Raw genomic sequence first — 17,857 nt, 5'->3', positions numbered from 1 at the left:
GCTTAGTCGGAGCGCCACCGCTATGAGCGTCTACAAATTTGCGCTTTGGCGACGCGCCTCCAAAAGCTCGTGGGCTGGCTTCCGCGGAAGCAGCTGGCAAGCGGCTAGGTACATTTCCATCCGATCCGGAGCCTGCCTCACCATCGCACTTAGAAAGAGGTATGGGCGTCACGGCTTGTGTCTGTTCAGGGTCGGGCTCGATAGCAGACGCTGTCCGAGGCTGATCTATATACCTTGAAATCACGGCTGTGAACTTATCTCGAAACGAAACGTCGTTGTCGAGCAGGGAGCTTACAGCGTCAAAATCGCAATCTAGACGATCACAGAAGCTGTACAGCTTCTTCGCTGTTAGTACACATGCTAAGCGGCCGCTACGAGACAGGACATTACCTCCGGCTCCAAATCCACGGGAGCAGACATCTTGGAGAAACTGAAGTGGTCATGACAGTGATTGGTACGGTGGCACGAGGCGTGTTTAAATAGTCGACCTGCAAAATCCAGTTTTCATCCATTCATTGTAAGGGTATTTGGTGTTGTCTTTTGCCACGTACAAAAATAGCTGTGAATTGCAGCAAGCTGAGCACGTGTCTGAGAGCTTTTCGGCCAGATTAGTGTGAATAAGCTAGCCATGGCTCGCAGGCAGCGTGGACTCGAAGAACGTCATCGAAGCGAATGGAAGTCATGTTGGTTTGTGTGTTCCCAGGCCGGCGCCTGCCATACAGTTAGCAACGGGCGGCCAACCCAGCGCGCACGCAGTCGCGCATAGAGGCCAATCGCACAAATTGCGTACCGCCCAGTACTAGCTAAGCAGATGCCTTGAGGGCACCAATGATGACGAACGCGAGGACAGACCAATGGTCTGCTACGCTCAAAGACTGTTTCTCGAGAGCCTCAGGCAATGAATTCCCCCGCATTTGCCGCCATCGTTTCCTATGCAGAAGCTGATGTACCGTATGGCCATCACTTTCCATCTACATCACAGACTGTAGAAGTTTTTGCCAGAACATTCACAAGTCCAACGCAATGGCCGAAGACGGTGCTTCTGCTCCCCACGGCGGCTTATGCAGCGCTTGCCAGAAGCCAGCGGTTCGTCAATGTGCGGGTTGCCTGGGGGCGCCAGACTACAACAATGGGCCCTCTCTGCGCACGTCCTACTGTGGTCCTGCCTGCCAGCGTTCTCACTGGAAACAGCACAGAACAGAGTGCAAAGTCATGCAAATGCGGAAGTCGCTTTCACGTGCCGTGTCTTTTCTCGAAGCGATCATGGTTCGCATGCGTACCATTGCCTACCCATTTGCTATCACGGCCATCGAGCGAGAAGCAAGCATGATCACGCTAGTCAAGTCGAACGATGACCAACTCCGTCTATCAAACTTTACGACTTTCCAACCGGACCTAGCGAGCTTGCAGGGTCATCCAGAGCTTGCGAGAGCTGTCTGCTTGCATGCAAGTGGTGTGGAAGCCATGGTATATTTTTGCAACATCATCAAGGACATGCTTCCTAGTAAGCCGCTGACTGCAATAAGCCTATGGATCGTTCTGACAGACACAGGCGGATGCACTGATATTGCAGAAGTTGACATCGTCCCAGCAAAAATGAGCATCCGTGTCTCTAGTGATCCAAGTGCATCTTGCGGCCAAAGAGTTGCGCACCAGATCTACAAAGTCTCGCTTGAGAACGGAGAGCTGTGGGCAATGGACATCACCGGGGCGCAGCATGGACGTTCTGATTTGCTTGTGCCATGGTCAACCTATGTGGAAGGACGCAGCACAGCGATTAACCGGGAGTGTAGCTTGGGCTTCTTCCGCAGTCGACCCGCACGGGAATCGCTCCACTGGATGTCACCCGCATTGTCGATGCAAGCGATGGCCCTGGCTGGCGCGTTCGATCAGGCAATACCACGGCTCATGACAGCGCATGGTGGAAGCATGCAAACCTTGCTCGCCGGCTCCGGCACTACTTACCAATCCACAGCTCAACAATTCCTAGGTGACCTTGAGGTGCGACTACGGGATATTGTCGCAAAGCCCCTTACAACGGAGGTACCTACATCGATGTCCCAGAAGCCGTACCGCATCATGGCTGTCGATGGAAAGGGTAAAGGCATGTTCGCCGCGCGCCGCATCGCCAGGGGCACCCGTCTGCTCGCAGAGTCTCCCGTCTTCCGAGTTCCCAGAGACGAACCCAACTTACAAAAGCTGGAAGCCGTTATGGCACAGAAGGTACGATCCTTGAGCCAGGCACAACGACAGAGCTTTTTGGCCTTGCATAACTGCCACGGAACACGCCATAGCCAGGCGCTAGGCATCGCTAAAACAAACGCGCTACCACTGGGCTCTGGCGCACGCGAAGGCGGTATTTTCCTTGAGGCGTCTCGGATCAACCACTCCTGCAGACACAATGCGCAGAATACCTGGAACGCTGATCGAGGCCAACTTACGGTTCACGCACTTAGGGACATCGACGACGGTGAGGAGATCACAATATCCTACCTTGGTGCATCAGAAAATTACTCTTCGAGGCAGTCACGATTGAAGGAATCATTCGGGTTCACCTGCGCTTGCGAACTGTGTACGCTTCCAGACTCTCAACGGAAGCAAAGCGACCAGCGCCTCGACAGGATCACGTACCTCGACGACCGAATTGGAGATGGCATATGTATTACTTCAACTCCCCTCGCATGCCTGCGAATGGCGCACGAGATGAAACATCTCATGGAGGAAGAGGGGATCACCGACGCGAGAATCCCACGGCTATACTATGATGCATTACAGATCATGATTGCCCACGGTGATGAAGCAAGAGCCAGGGTTTTCGCTGAGCGGGCGTCTGCCGAAAGAATTTGCGTAGAGGGAAGCGACAGCCCGCAAGTGCTGAGGTTACAGAGATACGCTCAGAACCCCGCTAGCCATGCGCTGTATGGCACGTCAAAGAGATGGGCGCAAAAGGCCGACAACGTACCGCGAGGTCTGAACGATCAAGACTTCGAAAAGTGGCTGTGGAGACTGCCGGCTTGATCACCAGAGCATTAAAAATGTCGAAGGACAGTGGATTTATATTTTACTTCAAGCCGCGAGACACATATGAACATCGATTGATCCAAGGAGAGCACAGTTCCAAACGTGAGTTCCATTTAGGTTGTGGTGTCCCACGAAGGCTTCAAATGATGTTGAACAATGTTCACCAGGTAATCAATTTAGTATTCCATCCACATACATAGGAAAACAGAGGAAAATGCCAAATCATATCAATCACAGTGCCAAGTGGGTAGATCTCACAGCTCATTCAAAATGCGTGGTAGCGGAAACACCACAGGTTGCTGTCGCTGTATGGGGAAATACAGGCCGTGCATCCACGCCCGAGCGAATAACTTTGGCGGCAAGTTCCCATTGTCGTCCACGTCCACTTGCAACGATACATGCCTATCAACATCGCTGGTGAATGCCGGCCAAATTGGTGTCTCTCTGCGTTTGAAAGAGGTGAAGACGAACGCTGACCGAGGGCTCTCGGCGGCTTCATCCGAACAAACGAATATGCCCATCGGCAAGGGCGGACCCTTTGACGAATTGCAAGTATATCCCAACCTCAACTTGCTTCCGCCGTGCACGGCAGCCGCCAGCGCGTCGGCCATCGCCCACATGTAATGTTCCTCAGGCGCCAGCGGCGATGTTTTCTGTGCTATGAACTCCTCCAGTCTACGGGCAAGGGGAGCCTGACCAAGACCCTGGATGTAGCTGTGAAGAAGCCACAGGGTCTTAACTGTATGCCGGCGCCTCGATGGCTGGCATGGAACCGTGATCAATTGCTCATCAAGTTGCCAGAGATGCCCACTTGTATGCACACCGCCGGCTTCGAGGCGCACGTCAACCAGGCGGCAGCTCTTATTAAACGTCAACTTATATTTCGAACCAGGCGGGCTGAAATCCGCGAAGGCGTATCTTTTGATAAAGTCGACGACTGTCATACCAGAAGCTGGCATTGCGTCCCTCAGCTCCTCCGGCTCGTACTGAAAGATCTCGCCGTTCAAAAGAAACAACGTCAACACCGCCAGGTCAGCGCTATACCCTTTGTTCTTGAGCACTCCGCCATCAAGCCGTATGTTGTATGCACAGCAATTGGCAACTATGGCAAGACGATCAAAAGGTTCGCTCACGCGTCTTCTGTGAACATCGGCGATGATGGTAGGGGACATGGACGTTTGGTCTTCCAACATCAGCGAGTACCTCCCTGCCACGGACAGAATCCGACCTGCGACCTGCCTCTGAAAGTCACGTGGAGACGACAACGTCATGAATGCAGAACAAAGCTTCGTCACCTCCTCGGAAAACTCGATGGATTTAATGACTAGTTCCCCTTTTAAGTCCCCAAACAAGGTTTTATACTTGACTTTGAAGGGTTCCAGTCCACTGCGGTGAGGTATCAGCAGGTTCATCCGTCCCCCCCCGTGGTAGTTTTCCTGGTATATCCAAGCTCTAGTCCACCAGATGTCTGAAGTGATTGCCCCCAAAAGCTTGATGGCTTCCCATGCACGTGCAGTCCCCGTACCTTTCCTTAGGTAGAACTTGCCATTATACTTAGACTTATATGCCATCTCCCCTTTAAGTATCCGTGCCAAGACATCCAGTTCATGCTTGGTTTCGATGGGCCTCGTTAACAGGCCAAAGGGATGCGTTCCGAAATGATATAATAAGTCCGTAGCATGCACAGCTTCCGCCACCTCCTCCTTGTTGTCTTGTGCGATGCATTCAGCATCGATCCACAGATATCCAACGCCCATATACCGCATGTACGCAGCAGCCCGTCTCATAATGGAGTTTCGAACGCGTGAAGTCCTACCGCTGCCGCCCTGATCCTCAATATAGCAGCTACCAGTTTCGCTACTCTCGTAAATGGAGCATTGCCACGACCAAGAAAGAATAGCAACCTCGTCAGCGAAGCCGTCCCTCCGCGCGTCCTTGAATGTAATGGTGCTGCCATCACCAGTAAGGAGGAGACATTTCAAACGACGAACAAAGCCCGACGCCTTGTCTCGCTGCATGGCAGTCGTCTTGATCTCCTCCATTGTCCTGACGATGGGCACGCCGCTTTCCTTCCTGATTTGCTCCAAGGAAAGTGTGCTGGGGTCCGCGGTGCGGGCCTGCCAGAAGAAGAGGTCAGTTTGTGATATAAGACTGTGGAAGCAGGCGCCTGGGTGAGAACAAACTTTGACAACTGGGAAGCGAAAGCGATCGCCTTGTTTCGCTTCTCTTGGGTGGGAGAGTAGGGTATTTCCCGTCATCTCGACAACAACAGCTCTGTTCGGCAGGTTAAAAACCCCTTTCCTATTATGTTTTCCGCCGAATAAGGGTCTTGGAATAGCCTGTAGCATTGACGCGGACAAGGCAAGGGCAAATAAAGCAATTGAGGAACCGAAAAATCAAGAGGTGGAAATGTTGAGAGTTGGAGGTGATGGAAGGCCGGCGCGTCACGACGCGTCGAAGACGTTCATTATGTAAGCGCGGCCTGGACTGACGGAAGGATATTGGGGCGGAAGCACATGGATTAGCTGCAGCAGCATGTCGCGAGGCCGGGGAACCCGGCCCTCCCGGAGCATAGTACGGCCGCTCCGCCCCCCCGGACATATACGGGCTGGCCTTGAGCCAGCCTATCCCAATGCGTCTTCCACTGATGGGCGTTCCGTCACGCACTTCTCATACCCGGGGGTCCAAGCGGCGCAGGCTAACGCTAGCCCCCTTACTCACGTGAGTAGGGGGAGTTTTGCGCTTGACGTGGCTGACTAACGCCCCCGGGTACCAAAGCCTACCACAAACATGGTGCGTCCCCAGAACATGACCCACATATATCACGCATCTTGGTTGGCTGAGTCCCTCTGGAAGCCAACCAGTTAGACAATTGCTAGGAGCACTGCCACCCCTCTGACAAGAATCATGACCTCCACGATAGCAGCGTCGCCTTCTTGCTCTCTTCTGATCGACAAGCCCGGGCAGCATCGCATCTTTCGTGATAAATATGCCGGGGTGCGAATTCCCAGAGCAAACAGCTAAGTGCCAATTCATATCGATCCGTCCCCATCGACCGTCAGAATTACCGTCTCGGGCGCCTCGGAGACCAAATCAAGCGCCTCAAAGAGGCAAACTCGCCAGGCCTGCCCTTGTGCATTCAGTAGCTCGCTGTACATTATCTTAGGCGGACTCAGCACATGTTCCGCGGATCATAAATAAGTATTCTGCTATAAAGGATCGGGAGAGAAATTGTCATCTTTGCAATCATGTGGTGTCGCACGATCCAAGACGGAATTCAGTGCCTCTCCTGGCCCGTGCACGGTATCTGCACCTCGCTCTCCACGGCAAGTTGGAACAATGGGCGCAGCATGTGCTATAGACAGTAGTTACCTGTCACTCAACCCACGTGCTCACGACTGAGACACCCTTTTCAAAATCACCAAGCTCTTGTCTTCTCGGGGAAGATGGTTCCGCTCCATAGGTCGAGTAAGATGTCCGACGCATTCTGTCTGACTTGCCAGAACACGTCAAATCGCCTCCAACGACCGACCGCCGCTGAAGAGGTAGATAGATTACCCACCATAACAAGGTTGGCACCAGTCCAGCCCGATTTTCCCAGTCCTGGGCTGAGCCGTAATTGGACTGCGCGTATATCCATCCAAGAGCGTCGCAGTGCCCAGGTAGCTAGCTTTTGGGGCTTGTTCACAGGCGACGCCCCACCAATCCGGATTGTTCATGGCGATAAGCGCCACAGAATAAAATTGGCTGTGGAATATTTGTGCACAACTATCAATTTATCGACATCGGGTCGCTCCCACGGGATTGGTGACTTCCGCAACTTCTCAGCATATCTTACCTGGGAGACTGTTTAGACCGTCGGACGGGACGTGCCGAGGCCGACGGGGGCTCCGCATGCACAAAGTCAGAACGCCCCAGAAGCTCAGGAGAAAAGAACAAACGACCGTATTGTGCTACTGTACTGTCATACAACACAAGCCGTGGTGCCACCTTAGGCGCTAACTACGGTTTCGCTTCTAACCCCACAGCCACTAATATGACGCATTGGTTTGTGCTTACTTGCGTGCAATCCCTCTACAACCACATAGCCATCGCTCTAACATGTGCTGCTCTGCAACCGCTCATGTTGAAACCGACAAACTGCGGTGCTATCCACGTCACTGCCAGGGCCTGACAACGATGCACCTATCATCCACGGTATAATCTCGACACGGGGAGCTTTGCGGATGACCAATGCCTGGATGCTGTTCTGATGCCGCAGGACTGAAGTTCAGATGACGTTCTTGAGGACCTTGTTGCGTGCGTGATCCGAACGGGCGTACACAACACTGCTCTGCTGCTTCCGCAGAAGAATCGGTACCGTCGAGAATTGGGTTGCCGGCTACAGTGCATGAATCGCAAGAATCACCGGTAGTCGTCGTTGAAGGTGGCGTGTTCTCGAGACCACGGTCTTCTTGCAACTGCATCCAGGATCGTTCCTCCGATGACGGATGATCAGACTTGGTGACGGGACTCAAGTCCGTCTGCGCAGCTAAATTATGTGAAGCAGTTGTTGCGACTGGCAATGCCTGGGATAGCACTGTCGCCAGTTTCTGGTTTTGTGGTCTGAAAATGACGATTCGATCCTGATCCTCGATCCCAGTATCGATCGAGCATAAAATGGGTGAGTCCCGGTGGCTGAACCACGTTTGAGCGGCTCTGCCTACTATGCGGCCAGAAGGAAACATTTGGACGATTACTTCCCCAGGTGTTTGAGGAAAACTGGTGGTTGCCAAGTATCGAGGTCCTTCACGGGATGTGTACTTGTATAACTGGGCAAATTCTTGCCATTGCGAAGTGAACATCACTCGACTTATCCAGGTTAGGTTACCAGACACAGATAGGCCACAAGCGGGACACTTACAAGCTGCCAGACTTAGTCTGGAAGTTCCAGATGTGTTGACAAACCGGCTGGGCAGAGTAATGGATGATTTCAGCCCGCTCGTCCATCATGTCTCGTTGCATCAAATAAGAGGACATAGGGCCTGTTCCGCCGATGAAGCCGTCTGGCGTGACGTACAAAAGCTCTTTCCCCTCTGTGCTTATAATGCTGCTGTCAGGTCGCTGTATCTTCAGCAAGAAGGTTCTGTAAAGGGGCACCCCAGGTGAGTCCATGTTTTCGATGCTTGAGTTGTGTCAAGAAAGTTTGGGGTTCAAAGAGGTGCTAGGAGACAGTTGTGGAATCTTTTGCGTGATGAGACTACGGCCATCACCTGTAAGAAAGGTGACAAAGTTCTGACTTGATACTGTGGCGAGATGTTGAGCAGGCAGTATGGAGAATACGCCCGGTCTTATAGAATGGTTTCATGATGTTAGCCTGGTTCAGTGTAGCTGAATCGTAATGATCTGAGGTTGGGTCACTCAATTGGTGGTCGAAGGATCGCTGAGGAAGCCAAGACGAGCCCCTATGGCAGGTTAAAGTGACCCAGCTCATGCATGCATTCATTTATCTATTCATCTATTCATGCGTGGGCTTTCGTTGACAGACGGAGCATCTTGCGTCTGTCTCTACAGAAGGCGAATCTCTTGCATGTTATCAAGACTTGCCTAATGCCCTGGGGTTAACCACGGGAACCGTGTTTTATGATTTCAGCTGATACATGGACTCTTCGTATTGATGAATCGGCAGCTACGTCTGGTAGTATTTTGAAAATGCTGTGATAACGCTAGGTTGCATAGACCTGTGTAGTTGATGCCGGCGACCGCGATGGCAGGACGCTCGGCTGGACCACGTGGGCAAGTCATGCGGGGATGAGCACATCCAATATCTCTCCGCCAAACTTGTTTCACTTTCTTGAGGCACTATCGGGCATATGACTATATTTTCTCGATACTGGCAAATTACGTAATCTCTCTGCTCATCCGGGCCGCCAGACGCGCACTCCTTCTTAGCGTTTGGTCAGACCTGTCTCTCGCAGGATTGTTCTTTCTGGTTCTCTGTCTACATGCCCTGCTCTTTGGGTTGGGCCGAGCCGTAATGTCTGCCGGTGTTGCTCGCGATCGACTCTTCTCCGCTCGCATCGGAGCATACCACAAGCTGGGCCTGCATATACTTGGTGGTACGGAAGACTGTGGTGCCGGCTGCGGTTTGCCTACGACTGAAAGCGTTGGCTTCATACAGGCACGGCGTTTCGCAAGTGACTGTCGATTGTCTTCGTTGAGACCGAACGAGGTTTCCTGGTAATCTTCATCACTTGCTGAACGTTTCCTTTTTGAGCATCTCGACGGTTGCGGGTTGGAATTGTCCAATTTACCTTCGATATTTCAGTCATGATCTGGTAAATGGCCAGGAAAACTTACTGGGGACATCGGACTCTCTAAGCCCGGCTTGTTTAATGCCCGTATGAAGTTTGGCAGGGTAAGATGGGACGGCTTGTGTTCCCATTGGGGCGGCCTCTGCCCATTCCTTGATGTCCTTCCTCCGGTCATGCCAACCACGTAAGTATTCGTCCGCCCGAGCTTGTTCAGCATTATCTTCTTCTACCTCAGAGTCCGAGGAAACGAAGTCCATTGTGGAAATGGTCGTTGCCGTCGGCCGCTGAAAGGTGGCGTATTGCTCCTCGAGATGCTGTAGTTTCCCCTTCCAAAACTTCAAGGGGTCGCGCTGCTCACGTGCGCCACATGGTGTTTGGCAATGCACCTCGCGGCCTTTGAGCGAAAGCCCGGCGCTCTCCAACACCCTGCGTCCGTCTTCTCCTTGCCGCCAAAGGCCAATCATAGTTTTGTAAACCCACCCCTTCACTCTTTGAAGCTGAATTGTGCCCCTATGATTCCCCAGAATCTCGAGTTTACTCTCCCAAAACGAGAGGCCATCCGGTTCCATGCTCGATCTTCTATCGGGAATGAAATGAACGTCATTTGTTCCATCGATGCGTAGTTTCTCGGCGCGCAAAATTCGCTGTCCTGGTTCCCCGATTCTGTCAAGGCTCCATGCAAGGGCATATACCTCCTTCTTGACTTGTTCGAGCCTGTGAGCATCGCGTTGTTTGGGGCTTGGCAGCGGGATTGTTTCGGTTGCGGTTTGCAGTGCGTTGAGGCTGGTTTTTGACAATCGTTGGAAAGATGGAGGATGCATGTCCGATCAGTGCAGAAATGTAGCAGTTGGGGGGAGGTTGACAGGTGTGAGAATTGTGTCTTCGGGAACGAACGAAGCTACGTATGTGCTGAAAGTTACGTAAGCAGGAACAACAAAATTCCCTTCTATTCATTACACATTTCTTATCTATTCGCTGTTCGTCCTTCATCTATTCACGGCTCATTTACAATCCATGCCTAATCTATTCACTCACTTCTTCCTCAATAATACGAGAAGTTTCACAGGCCCATCAAAGCGTTTGAAATGTTTGGACCTAATTGCTTCTACATTGAACTGCAAGATGGCTTACCATTCTCGGCCATCGAAGGAAATTGAGTACTAAGAAATTGTTAGAGTGTGACAAGCGTCATTGTTGGCCAGTACAAAACTTGTTTACTTCCCAGGCGTGAATGTTCACAAATTCAAACTTTAAACATCATCATGGCGGCTTCGATTGAAGAAAAAACACTGCTCACTGTATATTCTCAGAACATCTTCATGTTTGATCCGCACCACTCGGCTTATCTCGTCCACAAAGACGAACAGATCTATACACCCGATCCATGTCTCGTTTCCAGCGAGGACCTTGCCAAAGATGGTACACCTGCTCCCATCTTTCCCCCAGTATCTATCTTGCGAGTCACCACGGATTGCCTACCAAGAGATACCCTTCATGGCTTCACGTTCGGCAGCAATGCGGATCAGTGCGATATACTGCTTGACAACGACCATAGGAGGGGCATCAGCAACCGACAATTCTCCATCAAGCCCGACTTATCTACCCCGGGAATTTTTCATTTCCAGAACCACAGTCAGCATGCGACCAAAATTCTGATTGGAGATACAGCCCAAGTTGTGAAGTCAACCAGATGTATCCCAGGAGATACTCAGATACACGTTCTTCTGGGCCATTTTGACCTTCAAATACGGGTTCCAAGCCACAAGTCACACTGGCCCGCCTTTCTAGAGAACTGGGCCGCGTTTGTAACGAAGGATAAGAGCCTTCCGCCAGACCTTCAACACCTTGGTCTGGGTTCAATGTTGAGAACCAGTCGAGCGCCATCGAAGACGGGCTCATGTCACCGCGGACCCAAGATTGGGCATGGAGCTAGTGGGAATGTGTACCGGGAATCGAGCCGAGACACTGGCTTGGTCTACGCAGTGAAGTACTATCACCCGGGAAGGCCTGACGAAGAGATTCACGAAGAAGCCAGGCTTCTGGGAGGTCTTTCCCACGTAAGCTGACCCAAGTCCCACGCGAAAGCCGTCACTAACAGGTCAGAAACACATCGTTCACTTCATTGAATTGCTAGCCAAGCCACGCGCACTTGTCCTGGAATACGTAGGCGTTACACTCGAGGAAGAGAACATCGTACGTCGTCTTGCACCGCTCGAACTGAGGGAAGTTCTGAAGCAGCTTCTCGAAGCACTCAGCTACGTTCACCATCACGACATTATCCATAGAGACGTCAAGCCTGCCAGCGTTCTCATGCTATCTCGTGATCCTGTCTACGTCAAACTTGGTGGCTTCAACACTGCGATGACACCTATATGCCGGCGAGATAGGACGACCACTGCACTTTATGCCGCGCCAGAGATGTTTGACGAAGGCGACGAGGTGGAGATCACAGAACGGATCGATATCTGGTCTCTTGGCATTCTGGCTTTACAGTTTTCCGATGGGATCCCGCCTTGTGTCCAACGAAAAAAAGATCCATTCTGGTGGTTCGCTCTTCGTTGCTGCTTATCCACACGCCGACTTACCCACTTTATCGTTGTGGTTCAGAATTGGTTAGAATACCAGCCGGAAAAACGTTTTCCTGCGATTTTTAGTCGCAACTGCTTGCCATATTTTACGTTACCTCCTGAATTGCTTTTCGACGGGAGCAATGTTTTGGACGTGCCGGACCACGATGACTCGCTTTACCCAGAGAACCGAGTTGAGGAGAGTATACCTGACACGGCGTCGTTCGAAAGGCCAGACACGCCTAATGTGCTGGCTCCGTCGGAAGATGAACCGAGCGAGTGTAGTCAGGACGAAGAATATCGAGAGACCAGTTTCAACGCCTATTCTCAAGTTCGCGATTGGCTCCCAGACGCTCAAGAGAGTTGCTTCGAGATTTATTCGTCGCCCGAAGTCGAATCCTCATCCGATGTCGAAGTACTAGAGCTATCGCCTGGTTCGGAACACCGTATGTCACACATTGACCACGAGATTTTGCCTTCTAAATCTACTGAAAAGTCTAAAGAGGATAACCACAACGAATTAGACGCTTGTCTTCGTTGCCGACTACTAGACATCGGATGCGAAGCAACAAGAAACAGACAAGAAGGCTGCCGTGCTTGTGTTGAGTGCGACCGCCGATGCAGTCTGCTTGGAGGCAAGCGGCAAGATGATCGCACGGTAACGGAGGCGCCGAGACGATCGCAACGTTTAGCGAGTCAAAAAAGACGATAGGATTGTGTGCACTGAGATGTCGTTGGGTACTTGGACGCGTTCCAAATTGCGGTCGGTTTACTCGACGATTATCGTCCTACCGGGCCGGCGAGAGAGTCAACTTGTCGAGGTTGGGACTGAGAAGCAAGTGGACGACAAAAGGGGTTATTACGACGTAAGCGTTTGCAAAGAGGGGAAGAGCGGCTGGAAAGTTGCAATTGCGACATGCAAGATAAACACGTTTCTCGATCCTCATGTCCCTGTTTGCTCTCCGGCAATTCGAGAATCCTTAGGGACTAGTGTATTGGTTATCACTCTTGACCAATAAGGACGACTATCTGCGGTCCAGTCATATCTCGGTCTGCACTGTTTGTGGACGAACCATTTGGAATGGAATCGAGGCGATGCGCTTAGAATAGATAGATGAAGAATGCATAGATGGACGTGCACTGAATAGGTGGGTGGGTGGAAACCATGTACGTGCTTGAACGACTGCCACATTTTACCTTACGACCTGCCGCCACAGGCAGGCTCGGCATAGAAAGACTAGGGTAGGGGCGAGCTGGGCACCTGCATAAAGGGCTAGTTAGCGAACAGGGCTCTGATACCAACATCGTATCCGCGGTCCAGTTTGCGCCATTTATCTCCCGCGAATTGGAACTGAGCGGCTATGCTGAGAATGGATACTTCATACGCTCATCCCCTCTGCGTTAATTCATTCATGTATTCATCCATTCCTAGCTCACTCTCCGTCTATCTTCGCGCCCGCAGCCATTCACAAAGGCTTTATCATCATCTCCCCTCAAGATCCACAGAATGGCTAGGCACATTAGCAGTCTGACAACCTTTCTGAACCAGTATGAGCACGGGTTTTCCGATGACGACTTGAGCAGACGGTTGAACCGTACGGCTATCTTACTTCGCAACCCACCATTTCCTGCGACAGCTGCGCAACCGACGAAAAGTCGGCACCAATTAGCTCAGAAGTGTCTTTTCAACATTCGACAGAAGTTTGGGGACCCTGTCTACTATCTTTGTCTGTTTGTGTCCACCATAACAACACTTTCTACCGAACGACATCAATTCAATGATGCTCTCTCACAATGGCCTGGCAAGAACGACATCCCCTCTGCTTTCACGGAACAAGCCCGGGCGATAGTTGAGAAACATCAAGCAGAGAAGCGAATAGAAGAACAACCTTCTCACACGCCCCCTCGCAAACATCGTCGATCAACAATCGATATAACCCAACAAAGCTCAACTGAGGGCTCTGAGAACATAGTTAAACGAGCCAGGCTAGAAGGCGGCCTCAAAGACCTGATGTCAGTTGAAAGAATGGTCGTGCAGCCTGAACAAGGCGAAAATGAGTGCGATACATCACGGCCCGGCAGCGAGTTCAACGTCAGCTATCAAGATTCATTAAATGTACGGAATGAGGGTAGCTTGGGTTATCACAGTCTTCACACCGATACCAGGGGCATAATAGCTTCTCAGCTGGCCGCTGGAAACCACCAGCTCCCTCACGGACCCGGCATCGACGCTTCTAGGCACGAGGTTGATACAAACCCTCGAGCTGATTGCAACAGTGTCGCAGAGCGTGTCGACAGTGATGAGAGCGACGATGAAGAGGACCCTTTCATTTCAGCGCCAGTCAATTCAGTCAGTCAGGTCGATCTAATCGATCCACAACACGGTATGACACCCGATGCCCTACTATTGACGTTTGAGAAATAACGAGTCTCATGCAGACGAACTTCAACGGGTGTATAGAGCGACGGCAAAAGATGTCATCCATGCACTTTCGCATCCCGAGTTCGAAACGGAAAGTGAAGGCACCCTAACTGTTCCTGTCATCAACGGGGTCTCTCCCTTCATCATGTTTCCAATTTCGGGAAAGGCAGCAATGTACTTAACGCAAAGTAAGAAACGACTCATGTAGAAATCTCTTCGGTAGCCACCACTTCAGCTACTCTACACGGTCCATAACAAACAAATTTGAGTCCAGTCTCCCATGGTATTATCACCGTGAAACCCTTGTATTCCATGCCAACCATGTCCACTTGCTCGTCATTCGAATCGTGAATGTAAACAGCTTTTCGTTCCCCAGATTTGAGGTGCATGTCCACAAGTAAAATAGCCGTATCCGGACCTGGTTCGTATTGAGCCAGGTCGTTGAAGTCCTGCCATTTGGGATTTGAACATGTTTTTCCTGTCTGAACGTAATTTAGCGTTGATCGTTTTGTAGTCTCGGGTACGCCTACTTCCTTCTCGCACCTCTTGACGAGTCTCTGGTCTGATGAAGTCTTTGTGCGAATCTTTTTCATTCCATCGACCGATAGGGGGTGAGGAAGATCTGTTGCCGCTCTCACGTCGGTCTTTTTGTCGGTTCTGTTGTCGGTACTGAGTGTCGGTTGGTATGCGATGGGTCTTGTGCTCGATCTCAAGTCTGGGTAGCGGTCAGGGAAAGGGCGCCGAAAGACATTCGCCTAAGGCAGGTGTTTAGATAAGGTACAGAAGTATTGGACATGGCTTACCTCAAACTGTAAGGACAGCGCGTATGCGTTCGACCGATCCTTCTTTCAAAAACCTGCGGTTTTGACCCGAGAAAATTGCCCCGCATTGGCGCCTGATCATGTCACGAAGCCCCGTGTTTGAATGCGGATATACATAGGCCCGTGAGCCGCCCATGCTTGAACGCCTTAACTTTTATCCGTTGTAGGCTTGACTCCGTCCATCTGTAATCCATTTCTTCATTCATCCATCTTTCCAGCTATCAGTTCATCCATCCATCTATTCAGCTATCTATTCGTCCATCTATTATCTAGTCACTCATCCACTCAATCATCCATTCAATTATCTAGTCCCTCATTCACGTGCATTCATTCATCTATTCATTCATCCAGTCATCGGGTCCTCTGAACGCGGTAGAAGCCTACTGAGGGTGCATGAGAATCCAACACACGAGGTGTGAACGGATGCTTCATAAGGACTGATCCAGGAGAGGCATCACGTATGTCTGAATTCGATAACAAACACAGGAAGGGCAACAGGCGAGAATGTGCCCAAGGTTGCGTCGATCATGACGGTGGTCCCAGCAGGATCCGTAGACATATTCCTGGCATGCCGAAGACAAGCGCGGATGAGTAGACTCTGGATGACGAATATGCTTCCTAGGGCTCCAATGCGACTCATGTCCGCATTTGGGACCGCCCCCGTCGAGACCTGCTCTTCCCACATTGGCCGCGTACATGGCCGCAGGGAATTAGCAGGACGCCTCCTGCGACGTGTCGTGGCAAGGTTCAACGACTGCTCTTTCCAGCGAGCCTCTATGTTGTATTATTTTCTGTATCCTCAAGACAGAGCTCAAGATATTAAAGAGAGGCCGGCTGCCTAGTCTTGCCTTCGAAAGCCCATACCACTGTACACTCCGCCTCTCAACTACGTTTACAGCTCTTATTTCTGCTGTGTTACGATTACGAATCGGCGCATACGTCGACCACAAATTACCATCACTACAGGTTTATCAATTGTTACCTGCAGTCCCCAGGACATTCTTCAATCGACATCATGCACCACTCAAGTTCTACCCAGGTCTCCGTAATGGACATCTTCTTCCCTGGCTTCACTGGCGTCACGGTGGCTTTGAATCAGCTTCTTCACGGCAACCTTGACAGCTACGCCGTCTTGTTATGCGTCTGCGGAATGTTGATACTTGGTGGCAAGTTTATTTGCAACACCGTGGGAGGCTTCGTAGACACTTATTTAAGTTAGTGGTCCTCCCTTTTTGAAGCCTCGGTGCCGTCTTAACATCAGTCAGCTTCGAAAACCGACGTCCAGGATCCTGACGAGGCTTACGATATGCTCGAATGTTGGGTTGCCTCCAAGGATTTCGCCAAGAACGCTTGTTCATCCCTCGCCTGTGTTGACAGCAGGCGAGGGCGAGTCCTGTCACAATCAACCGGCGACACTACGGCCAAGAAACCCCTACGATTTACCCCTTGGAGAGATAGGATGTCATTTTGGTATAAAGGGCATCTCCTCTTCCTGCAATGCACGCAAAACGATGTGGCTTTTTTCCCGCGCAAGACGATGACGATTTCTTGTATTGGCCGTTCTTCTCAAATCCTACGAGATCTCATGGACGAATGCCGCGCCGAATACCTCAGAATCTCGGAGAACAAAACCTCAATTTTCGAACACCATAATAACGGATGGAAAAGGACCATCACGCGAGATATCAGGCCGATCGGGACCATTGTAATGAAGGAAGAGTTGAAGCAAATGCTCCTGAACGATGTTCGATCCTTTCTTGACCCTGGCGCTCGGTCCTGGTACGCCAATCGGGGACTGCCATACCGGAGAGGCTATTTGCTGTACGGTCGCCCAGGGACCGGAAAGTCGAGCCTCAGTATGTCTATTGCCGGTTGTTTTGGTCTTGACATCTATGTCGTCAGTCTTGCCGGCATCAACGATTTGCGGCTTAGCGCCTTGTTCGCTGAGCTTCCCCAGCGCTGCGTCGTTCTGCTCGAGGACGTTGACGCAGCCGGCACAACACGAGTTCGGGATGCCGATAACGATCAGTCTGACTTGGGCTCAGATGTGACACGAGGCTCGTCGAAACCCCTCGGAACTCTTTCATTGTCTGGGCTACTTAACGTCCTCGATGGCGTAGCCTCGCAGGATGGACGCGTCCTTATCATGACAACGAACCACATCGAGCATTTGGACGATGCTCTGATACGGCCTGGCCGCGTCGACAAGAAAATTGAGTTCGAACTCGCCGATGCTGAGGTCATTCATAAGCTATTCTGCACTGTTTTTGAATATTCTGAAGAGGAGGTGCCCGATGCAGAGACTCGAGACAAGAAAAATGCGGATGTACGGCAGCTGGCGGTTGAATTCACAAGCGTCGTGCCGGAGCTAGAACACAGTCCTGCCGACATTCTATCGTTCCTCCTTGCAAACAGAGGCTTTCCATCTAAGGCCTTGGCCGATGTAGAAGGATGGTTGATCAGCACCAGAAAGGTTGGAGCACTGAGACGGTGCGATTCTTGGGGTCAGAGCGACTGACTGAGGAATGACCTCCGTCCAATTTCCACAATGCGTCGTAGCTTTTCGTTGTAATTTTGCGTTCGCTCAATTTCTTCTTAGTTTGCATCGTATTAATACACAAGAGCACATCCATTCGAGTCTGTCACTCTCCTGTCCCTGTCAACTTCTTGCCAGCAAGAGGCGCCAGTAATTATGACTAGAAGTTCCCATGCCACAAGAACTGTTGGGAAAGA

The 17,857-nt window shown here is 51.2% G+C and overlaps 7 protein-coding genes across 7 annotated transcripts; 4 read left to right on the top strand and 3 right to left on the bottom strand.

Moving 5' to 3' along the window:
• Positions 1–1,263: 1,263 nt before the first annotated feature.
• Positions 1,264–3,192, top strand: set5-0 (SET domain-containing protein 5; the record flags this gene model as incomplete). The annotated part of the gene is made up of 5 exons (XM_032033496.2): positions 1,264–1,504; positions 1,553–2,223; positions 2,299–2,993; positions 3,106–3,123; positions 3,189–3,192. 5 exons carry the CDS (start codon positions 1,264–1,266, stop codon positions 3,190–3,192), a joined length of 1,629 nt encoding a protein of 542 aa, XP_031887243.2.
• An 83-nt stretch (positions 3,193–3,275) lies between these two features.
• On the bottom strand, positions 3,276–5,279 carry CGGC5_v011021 (uncharacterized protein; the record flags this gene model as incomplete). Its single annotated transcript, XM_032033495.1, has 3 exons — positions 3,276–4,204; positions 4,547–5,138; positions 5,205–5,279. The coding sequence occupies 3 exons, from the start codon at positions 5,277–5,279 to the stop codon at positions 3,276–3,278; spliced, it is 1,596 nt and encodes a 531-aa protein (XP_031887237.1).
• Positions 5,280–9,001: 3,722 nt separating this feature from the next.
• Positions 9,002–9,571, bottom strand: CGGC5_v011020 (uncharacterized protein; the record flags this gene model as incomplete). The annotated part of the gene is made up of 3 exons (XM_066152461.1): positions 9,002–9,103; positions 9,157–9,314; positions 9,361–9,571. 3 exons carry the CDS (start codon positions 9,569–9,571, stop codon positions 9,002–9,004), a joined length of 471 nt encoding a protein of 156 aa, XP_066008124.1.
• Positions 9,572–10,576: 1,005 nt separating this feature from the next.
• CGGC5_v011019 (uncharacterized protein) lies at positions 10,577–11,679 on the top strand (the record flags this gene model as incomplete). The annotated part of the gene is made up of 3 exons (XM_066152460.1): positions 10,577–11,371; positions 11,418–11,507; positions 11,563–11,679. The coding sequence occupies 3 exons, from the start codon at positions 10,577–10,579 to the stop codon at positions 11,677–11,679; spliced, it is 1,002 nt and encodes a 333-aa protein (XP_066008251.1).
• Positions 11,680–13,907: 2,228 nt separating this feature from the next.
• On the top strand, positions 13,908–14,511 carry CGGC5_v011018 (uncharacterized protein; the record flags this gene model as incomplete). Its single annotated transcript, XM_066152459.1, has 2 exons — positions 13,908–14,265; positions 14,321–14,511. 2 exons carry the CDS (start codon positions 13,908–13,910, stop codon positions 14,509–14,511), a joined length of 549 nt encoding a protein of 182 aa, XP_066008250.1.
• A 23-nt stretch (positions 14,512–14,534) lies between these two features.
• CGGC5_v011017 (uncharacterized protein) lies at positions 14,535–15,260 on the bottom strand (the record flags this gene model as incomplete). Its single annotated transcript, XM_066152458.1, has 5 exons — positions 14,535–14,543; positions 14,597–14,785; positions 14,834–15,058; positions 15,107–15,112; positions 15,240–15,260. The coding sequence occupies 5 exons, from the start codon at positions 15,258–15,260 to the stop codon at positions 14,535–14,537; spliced, it is 450 nt and encodes a 149-aa protein (XP_066008325.1).
• An 879-nt stretch (positions 15,261–16,139) lies between these two features.
• bcs1la-0 (putative mitochondrial chaperone BCS1-A) lies at positions 16,140–17,642 on the top strand (the record flags this gene model as incomplete). Its single annotated transcript, XM_032033489.1, has 2 exons — positions 16,140–16,338; positions 16,390–17,642. 2 exons carry the CDS (start codon positions 16,140–16,142, stop codon positions 17,640–17,642), a joined length of 1,452 nt encoding a protein of 483 aa, XP_031887386.1.
• Between the last annotated feature and the right edge of the window lie 215 nt (positions 17,643–17,857).

This window comes from Colletotrichum fructicola (genome assembly GCF_000319635.2).
Source record: "Colletotrichum fructicola Nara gc5 chromosome Unknown KSG_Nara_v1_contig06, whole genome shotgun sequence".
Classification (NCBI taxonomy): domain Eukaryota; kingdom Fungi; phylum Ascomycota; class Sordariomycetes; order Glomerellales; family Glomerellaceae; genus Colletotrichum; species Colletotrichum fructicola.
The sequence above is the reverse complement of the archived record's forward strand: the minus strand, read 5'-3'. Positions and strand labels throughout refer to the sequence as shown.